The 15,372-nt window shown below is 42.8% G+C and overlaps 2 protein-coding genes across 2 annotated transcripts; both read left to right on the plus strand.

Moving 5' to 3' along the window:
• The first annotated feature begins 67 nt into the window (after positions 1-67).
• On the plus strand, positions 68-3,351 carry cpb1 (carboxypeptidase B1 (tissue)). The gene is made up of 11 exons (XM_028967926.1): positions 68-132; positions 233-308; positions 536-660; positions 906-1,008; positions 1,115-1,216; positions 1,494-1,598; positions 1,673-1,783; positions 1,873-1,963; positions 2,658-2,860; positions 2,970-3,054; positions 3,167-3,351. Exons 1-11 carry the CDS (start codon positions 68-70, stop codon positions 3,349-3,351), a joined length of 1,251 nt encoding a protein of 416 aa, XP_028823759.1.
• Positions 3,352-4,901: 1,550 nt separating this feature from the next.
• On the plus strand, positions 4,902-14,764 carry LOC114766697 (glycogenin-1-like). Its single transcript, XM_028957801.1, has 7 exons — positions 4,902-5,033; positions 5,998-6,133; positions 6,229-6,403; positions 6,574-6,736; positions 10,508-10,634; positions 13,068-13,281; positions 13,607-14,764. Exons 1-7 carry the CDS (start codon positions 5,027-5,029, stop codon positions 13,751-13,753), a joined length of 969 nt encoding a protein of 322 aa, XP_028813634.1. The 5' UTR covers positions 4,902-5,026; the 3' UTR covers positions 13,754-14,764.
• The last annotated feature ends 608 nt before the right edge of the window (positions 14,765-15,372 follow it).

The following is a 15,372-nucleotide window of genomic DNA, read 5'->3' on the forward strand; positions in this document are numbered from 1 at the left end:
GGATGGCCAGGCAAACACCAGAGTTATAAAAGCAGGCCGAGAGCACGAGTTTGTTCACACAGGCAACATGAAGGTCCTCCTACTGTTAGGACTAGTGGCAGCCGCTCTGACGGAGCAGATAAAGTTTGAGGGGTAAATGATCACGCTTTCACTCCTACAGATGCCACATATACACCACGCGTTGGGTTGGGTCACAGAAGTGACATGACTGAGTTCCGTCTCTTTCCTTAAGGGACAAAGTCTTTCGTCTGAAACCTGCCACAGATGACGATGTGTACATCATCCAAGAGCTGGCCCAAAGCATGGAGGTAAAGCAGTCAAAGGACATAGAACAAGTCATGGACACTGACAGCTGAAAAATAAAAAAAGAACGATGTTGAGTGGAGAAGCAATCCAGAATCCGTTTACTTCAGTGTTGCTTTCAGTTGTTTCAGACTGCTGATAAGGCAGCAGAAAGCACCGAGGCCCAAGAAGGTTTTATGTTTGAGGCCGAGCGTGTGTTGACAGAATAATGTGTCTCCGGCGCCCCCTGCAGGTGGATTTCTGGGAGCCTGAACATGCTGACCTGGTGATCGTGGACGCCAACGTGGACATTCATGTTCCTGCTGCCTACGTGGACATGGTTTTCACCGTTCTGCAGCAGCACGAAATCAACCATGAGTAGGAGCCTGTTAAAAATATTTAGTTTCGTTTTAGTGCCTGTTATCGTGCATTAGCTAGAGCTGACAGGTAATCACACCAGGGTACACGGTAAAGGAACATTTTGTCCTTCTGCGTGCTTTTTTCTGTTCTGACACAGCTTGACAGCCATGAGACTCTGAAAGTCATTTTAACATTGTCAGTGAGCTGATGAACTGGTGCTTTAGGATGCTGGACAGGGAAAAAGACCTTCTAAACTTTTCCAGGGTGCTGATGGATGACCTTCAGGGCGCAATTGACTCTCAGCGGGACAACCCAGATGTTTCTGGCAAGGCTCACGACTACACAAAATACCACTCCTGGGAGAGTGTAAGAATGCTGTACCCTGCCATCCTTCATTCAGCCATTCATCTCTCTGTGTGTGTCTCCTTCACTATCTGCTTCCTTTGTTGCTGTGGTTGTTTTTTAACTGTAGATTGAGGCCTGGATCTCCTCCATCACCTCTGCCAACTCTGGTCTGCTCAGCAGGCAGGTTATTGGAAACACCTATGAGGGCCGCCCCATGCACTTGCTCCAGGTAACATTTCATTTGCTTAATATGTCATATTTAATTACATTTACATGTACATTTCCAGCATTTATCAGACGCCCTTATCCAGACCAACTTACAATCAGTAGTTACAGGGACAGTCCCCCCTGTGTTAAGTGTCTTGCTCAGGGACATGATGGTAGGAAGTTGGGTTTGAACCAAATGTAAATACATTAACCGTGATTTCACTGTGATTTTAAAGTGGCATTTAAATTTATCCCAGGCTAACGTTTTGGTTTTTTTAACTGAATCAACACTCACACAGGTTGGTAAGAGCACTGGCTCCACCAAGCCTGCTGTCTTCCTCGACTGTGGCATCCATGCTAGAGAGTGGATCTCCCCCGCTTTCTGCCAGTGGTTCGTCAATGAGGTAAAACCCTCACACTGACAATATCATAAACATTCCCACCGTATTTATTGCTAAATTTTCATGTGTCGTGGCAGGCCGTGACCACATATGGAACCGACCCTGAAATGACCAGACTTTTGGATGAGATGAATGTCTTCGTCCTGCCCGTCTTCAACATCGATGGCTATGACTACACCTGGAACAGAGTATGGACCCCATGGCCGTGAGAAATTGCATCGGAATTATTTATTCACCTGTAACTCGAATAAAATTGCTTTTTCTTTCGTACTGGCAGGACAGAATGTGGCGCAAGACTCGCTCTAAGAATTCTGGCTCTAGCTGCATTGGTACCGATCCAAACAGGAACTTTGACGCTGGCTGGTGCAGTGAGTACAAAAAAACATCCCGAACCAGCAAGAACTCAAAACATGTACAGCAATGTTTCAACAGAGATACCAACTTAAAATATGTATGTCTATATTGTATGTCAGATGTATTTAAAGTACTTATGTAAACACAGGGGTGCTGCAAATTTACAGCATTCTGTGGGAAATACCATGTTGACCTGAATATAAGAAAAAAATTAAGTCAAATATTTTTATTTATTTGTCAAGAGCAAAATGATTTAGTTTGAGGACAATGGTGATAAGGTAGACTGTTGTTTTTAAGATAGTTTAAATGAACTTCTTAAGCTGACATCATTCATATTTAGATTATTTGTCACATTTAAACTAGCGAAACTGGTGGCAATCTACCAATATACCATTTTTTAGTCTAGAAAGACAAATCTTTCTTATATTCAGACTAGCTGAGGTGTGCTGTGATGTGGATTCTGTATTAACTTCTGCACATTACTGCAATGTACAGGAAATGCAGCGTTCTACAAAAGTAAAATCTATTTTATCTATTTAATCTATCTAGTTAAAAATCTATTCACTATAAAAAATGTCATGGCCTTGTTCATGGCCCATGCAGCATCTTCAAGTTTCAAAGACAGAGAGACCCAAAACATAACCTCTGTGACATTCGTTCCAGTTCCCCAAAAAACCTGTTTACATTTTAACTCTGTTTTGTCCAAAGCCGTGGGAGCTTCCAGCAACCCTTGCAGTGACACCTACTGTGGCCCCAAGGTTGAGTCTGAGATTGAGGTCAAGAACGTGGCTGACTTCATCCGCAAGAACAAGTCTACCATTAAGGCCTATCTCACCATCCACTCCTACTCTCAGCTGCTCCTCTTCCCCTACTCCTATACCTACGAGCTGGCTGCTGACCACAATGAGCTGGTAAACCCCAGGTCATCTTACCTAATGCTGGGCAGAGAGTGATTCACCACCTGGATGGAGAAACGTCCAGAAACTGACCACTGGTTTGGATTTTCCACGTCTGTTTTAGATGAGTGTGGCTGAGGGAGCTGCCGAGGTCCTGACCAGTTTGCATGGCACCAGATACACTAGTGGTCCTGGGGCCAGCACCATCTGTGAGTATAAGATATTGGTGTTGACTTTTCATTGAAGCCCAAATGATGCCATCATACAAATGGACGTTAAATCATCCTTTTAAAATGGCAGATGTTTGATGTGTAATTTCAGACCTTGCTGCTGGGGGCTCTGATGACTGGGCCTATGACCTGGGTGTAAAATACTCCTACACCTTCGAGCTACGTGACACCGGCCGCTACGGCTTTCTCTTGCCTGAGTCTCAGATCAAGCCCACTTGTGAGGAGACCATGCTGGCCGTCAAGTACATTGCTGCACATGTGCTTAGAAATCTGTAATACATAAACAGCAATGACAGATATGAGATATTGCTCTCTAAATGGTCATTTCACCATTTCAAGCAATAAAATGATCAATAAAAGATATTTAAACTCTTACGAGAAGTGCTATGAAGTACTAAATGTTATTTGAAGTGCCTATGAATTGGCACATTGGAACTCATAATCTTTTACAGTAATGTCATATATACACCAAACCAGTCAAAAGTTTAGATGTGCCTACTCTCTGGCATTCATAAACACGAGTGAATGATTAGACCGTTCAGGACTGTTGGAAACCCTCCCTGAGAAGCCAAGAGCGTGAAATGTCGACATCACAGCAAACGCTCCCTGATTTGAAGAGACGTTTGGCATTTTTTTTATTATTATATAACTTTATGTGTTTTATTTTGTAGTATTGTGTTCCCAGTTTTGTTCTATAATTTAAAAAAACAAGATCCATAAATGAGTAGTGACATCCAAACATTTGACTGGTAGTCTATATTCAACTTAAAGAAAAGTAGTGATAAAAACCTCATAAATATTGGAACATTTTAACCTTTTTAAAAGACAATAATACTGCAACTACAGCTGTGTTTGAGATACAACTTCTTTCTTTCTTAACCTCATACACTTGCTAGAAATTTCGGCTTTCATGCATATAGCCATTGTTTTTTCCTTTGACCTAATAGACCATATTGACAAGCTAACAAATATACTCATTTGATAAATGTTAAAAATGCATATTTTGGAGAATGTGTCCACTGGTGCAAATAATTGCTAGTTTTATGAATTAATTCGTTTTTAAAAATTAAGATTTTAGGAATGTACAATATATTTTTTACGTTTGTCAGGCGTCAGCTTTAAAATTCATAAATTTAAAATTTAACCGGTTACAATCTGACATCATGCACATCATGCCTATGAACCAGAAGACCCAGGTTCAAATCCCACTTACTACAATTGTGTCCCTGAGCAAGACACTTAAACCTAAGTTGCTCCGGGGGGACTGTCCCTTCTAAGTCGTTTTGTATAAGGGCGTCTGATAAATGTCGTAAATGTGAATGGAATGTAAATGCACAGGACCGTCGGTGCAATTCGACGTTTCCACCAGCAGATGGCAAAGTTGTGCTTATGTTGGGAGTGGTGCTGTTCCCGAGTCTGCCATTGGGGGCGCTCTTCCACCCACTGTGCCCTATCAAAATCAGGAACTGGAGCAGAAACCGGAACGGAGAACGGTACTGCCTGAAACCATGGTTACCCGCGGCACTAGTTCTGGTTGATCGTGTTGGATCTACCTTATGAACCAGTTAGACTGACCCGACCTTGTTTTTCATGCCGGGGAGGGACACTTTCAGCTACATCGGGTTCTCAAAAACACATTCCTTTCTTTTCCTGATCCAGAGACTCGTATGGTTGTTAAGAAATTCTGTCCGAGCTCGAAGTGTCCTCCTCGCCATTGATTATTATCTGACAGCCCACAGCGGTGCCAAGTTCCGGCTTTTATATTCCTGTTCAAGTTCGTGTGTTTTTTTTAGTTTTTTTTCCACGGGGGGGGCGTGTCCTCCCGCGCGGTCACGTGACCAGCGTGCCCCGGCGTGTATAAATTCGGCCCCCCGGACCGGGGCCCATCCTTCTCTTTCAAACTCTCATCTGCAGCTCTCGGCGGGGGCCGAAGCCTTTATAACACGGACCCATGGCAGGTAGGTGACATCTTTTGTAGTGTCCCTTGGTGTCTCTTTTGCACGTTTGTTTTTTTTTTCCCAAACGCTTCTCTGCACTGGAGCTTTGACTCTTAAAAAGTCCCTTTACATTCCAGCGCGCCTCGCAACTTAATGTCACCGGGAGATCCGCTACGCGACACCTGTCACGTGGTTGCCGAATCAAGTCCATACCGAACATATACATTAGACTGTCACTGTCATTAGACTTAAATAATCCGCACGACTTCTGTTGCCCGCTTCCCTTTAACCATCTCCAGCGGGGTGTAAACGTTCATCCGAACGTTTGGCGAACGTTTCATCCTGCGTGAATGCGAACGAATGTCTGTGGATGCATGCAGCACTGTGCATAAGTTTCAGGCAACCGTGTCTCCAACAGGAACAGAACTCTGACATTGTTCAGCAAGGCGTCTGTCTAAACGTGTAAACCACGTCTCTAGAAACGAATGAATGATCACTTACAAGCAAAGGTTTACAGGCACATTTAAACCAGGCAATTCTGCGATCAAATCTTCAGGAGAAGATTGAATGTTTGACACAATTTATCGGAACCCCCCTAACTCATATTTCCACAATACATACACCTTATAAATTCAGTTGTTAAAAAAAATACATTTTAACATATTAAGTCCAAAATAATGATGTGGTCCAACCCACATGCGCTGATGCACTAGATACTGTAGTAGTCTGATTCTGACCAGTTTTGCTGCTTTTTTTAACTCTGTTTTCAGCTTTCCAAAGATCATTGAAAAATGTTTTTCCAATAATCGGTGAGGATTTTAATGTGGGATCTGACTCATTAACAGCCATTTCCAGCTTCCAGAATCATGACCGTAGTGTCTGGACTGGTTCTGACACATTTGACGTCTTTTTAATGGCCCAAAGTGGTATTTCTTTTGAAGTGTAGCGTATGTGTTTTGTTAATGTTTTTTCCACCACTTTTAAGATCAGGCATTTGTAACGCTGGCCACAAATGACAGTTATGCTAAAGGAGCCATGGTCCTTGGAGAGTCCCTCAGAAACCACAAGACTACCAAGAAACTTGTGGCACTCATTGGCCCCCACGTGACAGAGCCATCTAGGTAGATTTTTTATTTTTTTTATGATTTTATATGTGTCATTTTATATAACGGAACCTCTGTTGCTAATCACATGTCCATTTTTTGTTGTATGTCAGGGCAGTGCTTAATAAGATCTACGATGAGGTCAGGGTGGTGGACGTGCTGGACAGTGGGGACACAGCTCACCTGGTCATGATGAAGAGGCCCGATCTGGGGGTGACCTTCACAAAGCTCCACTGCTGGGCGCTCACTCAGTACTCAAAATGTGTCTTCATGGACGCAGACACGATGGTGCGTAAAATGCTTCAAAATGCTCGCTTATTTGAGGGCTGTGCCTTGACACGCCGAGGTCTGGTTCTTACGTAACGTCGAGTCAGCAGGTTTTGCCGCTGTTTGCTTGGTCTTGATGAAGACTGAGCGTGTTATTAACATTTAATAACACATCTGTGGTTCTTTTGCAGGTGGTGTCGAACGTCGATGAGCTGTTCGACAGAGAAGAGCTGTCGGCTGCCCCGGACCCCGGCTGGCCAGACTGCTTCAACTCTGGCGTGTTTGTGTTCCGTCCCTCCGACGAGACGTACAACAAGCTCCTTCGGTTCTGTGCGGAGCACGGCAGCTTCGATGGTAAACTAGAAGGGTTTGCTTGGCTTATGTCCTGGTTTTAAAGTCTGATTAAATGACACATCTGGCTTTCCAGGAATCAGCTTGTAGACAGCTTTGCTTTATGTATTTTAATACACTCCTTTTTATGCTATGAACCTCAAATTAGGTCATTAATGACAAGATCTAGTTGAAAGTGTACTAGTTTCATGCTCTAGCATTTGCAGAATATCGGTCAGAATGCACAGGGCGTACTGCATGTTAAACTAGAAGGTGGCATGTTCTGTTACGGTGTCTGGAATGTCTGCTATTTTGAGTCCGCAATTTTTTTTTTTTCCATTTTTAGACTGATCTGGCGTTTCTGTATTTGTACTGTAAACATGCTGCATTCACCTGCTGCTTAGTAACTCATCACAGACAAGGAGGCCTCTGTCTGACGTCTGTCCTTTTTTAATATTTAATTTATTTTTTTTTTTTATCTGATTTATTATTTCATTTATGAAAGCGTTAACTCATCTGTACCATATAAAATTGCAGATGACTGCAAAAATCACCAAATCGCTCAATCACCTCCCCAAAATGCTGCTGTCCTCATGGGTGCTGCTAAAAACGTAGACTGCATCATAACATCTACTTACTTGTTGTGTGTCTGCAAAATATTAAAAAGAGCATTCTGGGTAATTTGGCATATGTTCTTGGTTAGAGCACAAAGGGCCCTTTCATGCCACTTTCTTTTCGGCCATGTTTTAGAGGTCTCCTGGTTGTGAGGCAATGTTTTATAGGCAGAACCGCCTAAGAGAAAGTTGCTTCCAACGTAATGAAACGTTTGAGTCTTGGCGTGCACATTTGTCCGTGAATGCATATGATTATTCTGAGAACAACAATGCTGTTTTATTTGAAGGCCAGACGTAAAAGATAGTAAGTGGGTCACAATGAGCCTACTGTATCCATGTGGCATTGCTAAAGGTTTCAGTGTGCCAACGTAGGAACAATTAGCCTTGGGTTGGGCTTTGAAGTCCTGAATATTATTGGGAATGAAAAGAGTTTGTGTGCATCGTGGAAACTGGACCTTTTTCAGCTCTCTAATGAGTGCCCGGGCCCGTGTTTTTTCAGTGAGCTAATCATTTATCCATATTATTCTTAGCTGCGTTATGTGCTCTAGGTCATTAAGACTGAAATAATTTTTGGACAATTTGATGGTTTTGTGATTCCAATGTTTAGTCGGTAATGGACCTTAAATCTTCGTGTGGTGTAAAGCGCCCTGTTTTCAAGGTGCACATGGCCACAGCAGTACATGCTAGACATGAAGCCGTATTCTTTTTAGTCACATGCACACCATGTATCCATAATGTGCTCTTTGGAAGAGTCAGGTGGATGAAGATTACCATTATGCATCATATTTCAGCATAAGAAAATTTAATGCAATATAATTTTATACACATTAAGTCTACATATGCGCTTACAGCAGCAGACATAAGATTTGAGAACTTAAATAAGGCCCAGAATGTTTTTATGGCAGGTAGCTGCCATGAGCCACAAACCATCGTTGTCATGGAAGCTAAATAAATATTGGAGACTTGGCCATTATTAAGTTTAGATTGCTGCTTTATAAGGCAGGGCTGCAGGACAGGGCAATAGTTAAATCTGCGGACGAAAGAAAGGGATCTGGATGAAGGTTTGGGTTCCAGCTCCAGGCCAGGGCTCTTCCATTATTGCTAGTGCGCTGACCAGAGGCTGTCGGCCGGCTCGTGGCCACCGTCTTATCTGCTGCCAAGGTAAACTGTCGGCCGGAGCGATGAAGCATTCCTGCAGAGCACCGCTCATCCCTTTCAAATGAAGGTTGATATTGCAGTTCTTCAGTCCCCGCGGGGGAGGATCTGTGATTATGCACAACATTTGTTGCCTATTTTCAACTCCACAGTCCGGGGATCTCAGAGACTCTGGTCAGCTGTGTGAGAGAAAACAGCGGGTGACGTGTCAACTGATTGAAAGGTTGCATCTTCAGTGAAGCTCAGGGGGAATCACGTTTGACCCCGGAGGAGCACTTCACCCCTGTCCCACCTGTCCACTGTCTCTTCCTGCTTTCTAAAATGCAATTTCCTTTTATAGTGCCTGTAAGCCTCCCTGGACTAATCCTTGGCACTACTGGGAATATTTGCTGGCGTTTAGTTGGTATGTGGTACAGCCCGTGATTTTGGTCTACTGACCTCACTGAAAGACAAATGGCCGGGTTGCCACTGGCGATGGAGCAGCTCCTTCAATGCCATTAGGCTGTTTGCTTTTAGTGTTGCCTAAGTGCATTTAAAGAATTTCAGGCCTAGTGCCCCATCCACTCTGCAGAGCACAAGCATGGAAATTTACCAGGAGAGACAGTACTGGGCAAGATATTTTGATCTATGACTACATATTTTATATATGACAACATAGTGTGAAGTCAAGTGATTGTCATTATGATGCACAGCAAGCACAGCACACCGTGACCCAACAAAATGTGTCCTCTGCTTTAACAATCACCCTTGGTGAGCAGTGGGCAGCCGTGACAGGCACCCGTGGAGCAGTGAGTGGGGACGGTGCTGTGCTCAGGGGCTAAATTCGGACCGGCAAGCTTATGAATACAGGTCCGTTTCCTTAGCCGCTAGGCCACCACTGCCCCAAGTGTGGATAATTGCTGTGTTCTGATTGGCTGGTAGGTGAATATTGGGCTGACGTCAGACAAGCATTGATTCATTAAGAACTTTATTGTGGAATCTCATACTTAATGCACACCATATATATTGTCAATAATTGCCAAGTGATGCTGAATCATTTCAAATATATTTATAAATATAAAAGTATTGGTTGTTAGGTTTATCTAGATGCATCTGAAAAAACTAACCTGTCATATGATATTGCAAATAATGAGCGGATCACAATTTAAAGAAAGTTTTGTTTTTTGTTTCATTTAAGTTTTTTTTTTGTGCTGTACAGTTTTGCGAAAAATGACTCATTAGCCCACATTAACCCACTGGAGTCAGGTTGATGTGCATGAATGTTTTTGTTGAAGTCTGAAGAAAGACATTCCTGTCCATTCCTGTCAAGTGAATGGTGAATAGGTGTACTGAGGTGGAGGAAACTTGGTTGACACATGAACCACCCCAACCAGTGAACACTTGCTGAATACCTGTGGCGGAACGTGTGACCGAGCAAGAAAGAGGACATTAGAGAGCTCTGCCAATGCTTAACATGCAGGGATCGTTATTCTTGTTAGCGATGTGTTAAGTGGTTTTGCATAAAACAGATTTATGAAAGTATTGACAAAAATTCTCCTGTATTGGAATGGACTCCATATTAATATTATATATTATTATATAATATAGATTAAGAGGTTCAGTTCTGTTGTCATCCCGTTTTAAACATAAAAAAACAAGGTTTTTGTATATTTTGGTTTTGTTATGTATATTTGCAATCCTGTGTATATTTGCTTTTTTTTTAGTGAAAGTGTAGTGATTGTCATTGTGAAACACTGCAGCACAGCACATGGTGCACACAATGAAATGTATCCTCTGCTTTTAACCATCACCAATGGTGAGCAGCCATGACCGGCGCCATGGGAAGGAGTGTGGGGACGGTGCTTTGCTCAGTGGCACCTTGGCGGATCGGGATTCGAACCCGCAGCATTCTGATTACCCGGCCGCTTCTTTAACCACTAGGCCGCTCACTAATATTGTGTAATGTTTGTGTGACCATGTCATTCTGACTCCATATTTGATTTCCAGACACTGGTGCCATAGTGTCATGCTGTGTGTCCTGCTGCAGGAGGAGACCAGGGAGTTCTCAACAGCTTCTTCAGCGACTGGGCCACGGCAGACATCACCAAACACCTGCCCTTCATCTACAACCTGAGCAGCGTGGCCATCTACACCTACACACCAGCATTCAAACAGTGAGTTTAGCCGTTTCATAGGACCGATATAATAAATGTAGGGCCTTTATTTTCTTATGTAAGATGTAGTGCATGGGGCATGTTCAGTAATGTCACGTTCACTAGTTATCTGGCTTGGTAGCAGCCGTGGTACTGAGGTGACTCCAACAGGGATCACGTTTGCAATGGCCTTTATACAAGGGGTATGGACAGTGAGGAGAAGGAGTGAAGAGGACAGAGGAGAAAGAGAGGAGAGGGTTACTGGGCTACACCCAGGAATGTGAAAGGAGGGGCTTTAAATAATCCAGAATGAGGAATTAGGGTGTGGGAGCACCATCAAGTCATGCGTACAGGCTCCTCCAGTTTTAAACGTAATTAGAGTTCATCTTCCAGAAATAATTACACACCAACATGAAGGGTGGTAGTGGCCTAGTGGGTAACACACTCGCCTATGAACCAGAAGACCCCGGTTCAAATCCCGCTTACTACCATTGTGTCCCTGAGCAAGACACTTAACCCTAAATTGCTCCGGGGGGGGACTGTCCCTGTAACTACTGATTGTAAGTCGCTCTGGATAAGAGCGTCTGATAAATGCTGTAAATGTAAATGAAGTCTGTGTGGGTCGTTAGTTCCCCCTCTGGAAGATACAGATAGCTAGCAAGTAGTCCTTTCTTGCAGAGGTCCCGGAGACATAAATGCTGTGGTACTAGCAAACACATGCCCAGTGTAATCGAACACTGCGGGGACGGCGATCACATGAGGGCTAGATGACCGTCACATCGGATTACCAGCGCGGAGCAGCGGCGCATGAGCCTCCGAGCCGGGCTAGGATATCCGCCACGTCCGCACCCAAAATAGAGACGCTTATTTACGGCCCTTTGCGCCGTCACCATCGGTGCTGGTCTGCGCGTGCAAACGCGTCCCTTGATGTTGGGATGAGTTACTGGCGCGCTACCGCCGTATTAGATAATTGAGGCGCCGTAAGGAGGGCAGGGACTCTGTGTGCTGCCAGTTGTATGGCCCCGCGGTTCCAGGCGCTTGTTATTGGCGCTGTGTGCTCAGCCACGATCTTGTAATTAACTCTTCCCTGGTCTTGAGTGGGCCTGCCGGCTATTATTGGCTAAAACAAATAGCCGCTTGCGTTTTCTTTATTTCTATTTTCTTTTTTATCTCTCACTTGTCATGCAGAGGGTGCTGAATGAATCTCAGATGACTGGAAGATTGCGCTACGGAATAAAATTAGAGGCAAATGTTTTAGAGCTCCGTGTATATAAAGTGTCAAAGGGGGGGTGTTATCGTATTTCCCTAGGTGGCGATTATACGATTTTAATTACACAGGCTTATTTAAGGACTCTCATGTGAACACGTAGCTTTTATTGACTTCATTGCTCATGGGGTTCCGTCAAACCTAGTAGGAAATCATTAAGATGTTGGAAAATCTGTGCCGCATGTAAATCTATTTATATGCAGCAGTTAGCGACATGGTCTCTTGCCTCCAAGTTTGTGAGTTCGAATCCTGGCTCAGACCTTGTGTGTGCTGAGCCTGCTTGGTCTCCCTGTGTTGCGCGGGTTTCCTCTAGGTTCTCCGGTTTCCTCCCGCTGTCCAAAGGCATGCACTCTATATGAATTGGCGACTCCAAATTGATTGTGAATGGTCTGTGTTTGCCCCCAGTCCCCACCCTGCACCCAGTGACCCGGGAGGGGCTGCAGCAGCCACGACCCTGAGTAACAGGACTAAGCAGTTAGGATATTGTGAGTGTGTTATAAAGCTAATGTGTTTGAGGGTCATTGCTAGGTGTTAAGTTTGTGTTGGGACCAGCATTGCTCAATAAATCATATTTGCCATAATGAGGCATAATGTGGTTTTATTATGAGAAAAAAACACATTTTGTGGGGGAACCCTAACTTTCGCTATGAACATTGTAATTAGGCTTGCAAAAGAACGAAAGAGTGAGTCTCCTGAGCTTAATGACAACCATACGTCTTCATCCCAACAGCTTGGAGCAATCTTGCTAAAAGAAATTCTGCTGTAAACCATGTGCAGAGCTGGAAGAGTTTAACTACTCCTGCATCATAATTCTGTATCCAATTACTTTCATTCACATTATTATCAAGGTGTCGTGACGGACAGGCGGACACACTCGCACAGCTTACAACAAACAGGTTCACGCAATGATACGAGACAGACGTGTTAGGGACTCGACAAGGACAAAGCACAAAAGGCAAACATTTCGAGAACAGCTGTACACAAGTTGAAGTTGAGCTTTACTGTCATTTCAGCTACATACACACTATGACAGAACAGAATTAAACGTTTGTACAGAACTTGGTTCTAGATGTAACATTTAAACCAAGTTTCGATTAGTGTAATTGGAAACACAGTCAGTTCCTGACATGAGTGATGCACGTTGTCCTTAATGTTGCACTGTTAGAACAAGGCTTTTCTGTCATCAGGTATGGCGGCAATGCAAAGGTGGTCCACTTCCTGGGAAAGACAAAGCCGTGGGGCTACACGTTTGACCCCAAACAAAGAAGAATTCGGGGTGATGTCCAGGAAGCCTCTGCACACCCCAGCTTCCTGCTGGAGTGGTGGACCATCTACTCCAGCTTGGTAGTTCCCATGCTGCAACAGGAGTATGGAGACCAGCCTTTCCTCTCCGGCTGTGAGGTAATTAAGGTGTAAAAAAAAATAATAAAGCACCTTCTTTACAGTCTACTTATTCATTTATATTAAAAGCTTTTCAGATTGGTATCCCAAATGTCAGTAGAATTGCTTTCACATGTAAAAAAAAAAAAAAATGTGTTCAATTAACTGTGCAGGGTGGATAATGTATAATGACTGGATAATGTAGTAAATACAGTCTCCTGTAGGTACACCTAATTTAGTGTGTGCCTCCTCTGTGTGTTAAGTGCATGTTTATTATAAAACAATAATGAAGATGAGAAGTGGCTTAGATGTTCATTTTGTACTTTTTTCTTGTCTTCTTTTACAGGAGGATCTATCATACTCTACCCAGAATGCATCACCCCTTCTGTCCTCACAGGAGCGGAAGCAGAAATGGGAACAGGGACAGGCGGACTACATGGGAATAGACAGTTTTGATAATATCCAGAAAAGGCTGGATGCTTTTCTAAAGTAAAACCTCTAGAACCTGGTTTTACAGTGGGGAGGCGGGATTCGTACATAAACATCAGGTCTCATGTGCCTATGTGATAATCTGACTTCTGACTCTCCTTTTCACCTGCTGATCACAAACTGTGCTCATCAGCTACCATTCACCCATGTAAAAATTTACTCGAACTCTTCTAAATTTCTTTGAAAATCTTTTAACATCTTTACTACTCAAAGTAGTGAAATCCCCAAATTATAATGCCAGATTCAGGACTAAAGAGGCTCGGTGTCCATGACTCTGAGACCGTGACCATGTTGAAATTGAGCTCTCTTTGTGAATATGTGAATAAACATGTTGCATTACAAGACTTCTAGGTTTCAAAGGGAACACAACTTTAGATCCCTGTTTCCTGTTCATCTTTAGTTGGAGTAACTGCAGTACTTTTCAACTTAGGGACTGGCTGTAGGGTCAGTGGTACAGAGTTTTAACTAGATGATATCTGGCAATATCCGTCGAAAGACCACGGGATGTGGTAACTGGAGTTGCATGAATGGCTTTATTGGGTGTTAAAATGTCTTGACTTGGGTGAGAACATAAGTGTTAATAAAAACACCAGGCCATCAGTTCTATTGTCTTGAAACGAGGGATTTTTATTTACCAGCCACAGAAGCCTAAGCTGTGGCCTGAGCTTCTACTGTTTACTCTCTGCACATACATCCTTATTTTTATTTCGCTTAAAGTGCCTACAAGGCTCCATAAATGGAGTCTGTTATTCACCTGTCTCTCTGCTGTAACCTGTTATAGGTCCGTCTGAAAGTTCGAGTCATGGCAACTTTAATGCAGAGACATTTCATTCTGCATCCACAGAACTTTGTCTGTAATAGGCCCGTTTTTGGTTAGGTTGCATGCTAGGGCGCAATTTTCCCCACGTGTGGTTTTTATCCTTTTATTTTTTTTTTAATCACTGCTGTCGTAACCTCTAATAGTTTCTGTATTGGTGATCTGTTCAACTGCCAAATTAAAGCTAGTGGAATTCTTGGACTGTGTCCATGCATTTCTTTATGGACTTCATAATTGGTGTATGCTGACTTGAAATAATAGCCTACAATATTAAAGACAGGAAAAAAAATAAAATGTATTTATATATAACGGCAAAACCAAGCATGATAATAGAGTAAAATTAATTACAGTAATGCTTTCCCTTTTTAATCCAGAGTGCTTGGTTGGCTTTGCATGGCCCTAAATATACGTGAAGACTTAACGTTTTTACACTAATATGAATAATTACTTTCACTGCAACTTTAATTTAGGGCTAATAATGTTATCAAAGTGGTTTTAATTATTTACAGTGTCATTGTATTGGTCGATTTTGTATAAATTTGTTTATGTGAATCTGTGTAAACAAAGCAAAAAATAGGAGCACAATTAAATGTTTAATTGTTTTATTACTTAAATTTGAATTGAAAATAGAATACAGCTTTAAATTATATCCAGTTTTGAGCTAATTGTATTGCATATAATCTGCACATTCATTCTTATCAGGACCCCCAAATAATCTTTGCTTCAATATCACCCCCCAGTGGCAAAAGATTGCTTTTTTTTTTTCAACGCTATACTACTATAGTTCAAGCAAGACTGACACCCAG

This window comes from Denticeps clupeoides, chromosome 2 (genome assembly GCF_900700375.1).
Source record: "Denticeps clupeoides chromosome 2, fDenClu1.1, whole genome shotgun sequence".
Taxonomy (NCBI): domain Eukaryota; kingdom Metazoa; phylum Chordata; class Actinopteri; order Clupeiformes; family Denticipitidae; genus Denticeps; species Denticeps clupeoides.

Coding starts and splice junctions, on each gene's coding strand:
- cpb1 (XM_028967926.1), top strand. CDS start 68: ATGAAGGTCCTCCTACTGTTAGGACTAGTGGCAGCCGCTCTGACGGAG. Junction 309..535: donor AGCTGGCCCAAAGCATGGAG/GTAAAGCAGTCA, acceptor CGCCCCCTGCAG/GTGGATTTCTGGGAGCCTGA. Junction 1,599..1,672: donor GCCAGTGGTTCGTCAATGAG/GTAAAACCCTCA, acceptor GTGTCGTGGCAG/GCCGTGACCACATATGGAAC.
- LOC114766697 (XM_028957801.1), top strand. Junction 6,134..6,228: donor CACGTGACAGAGCCATCTAG/GTAGATTTTTTA, acceptor GTTGTATGTCAG/GGCAGTGCTTAATAAGATCT. Junction 13,282..13,606: donor CTTTCCTCTCCGGCTGTGAG/GTAATTAAGGTG, acceptor CTTCTTTTACAG/GAGGATCTATCATACTCTAC.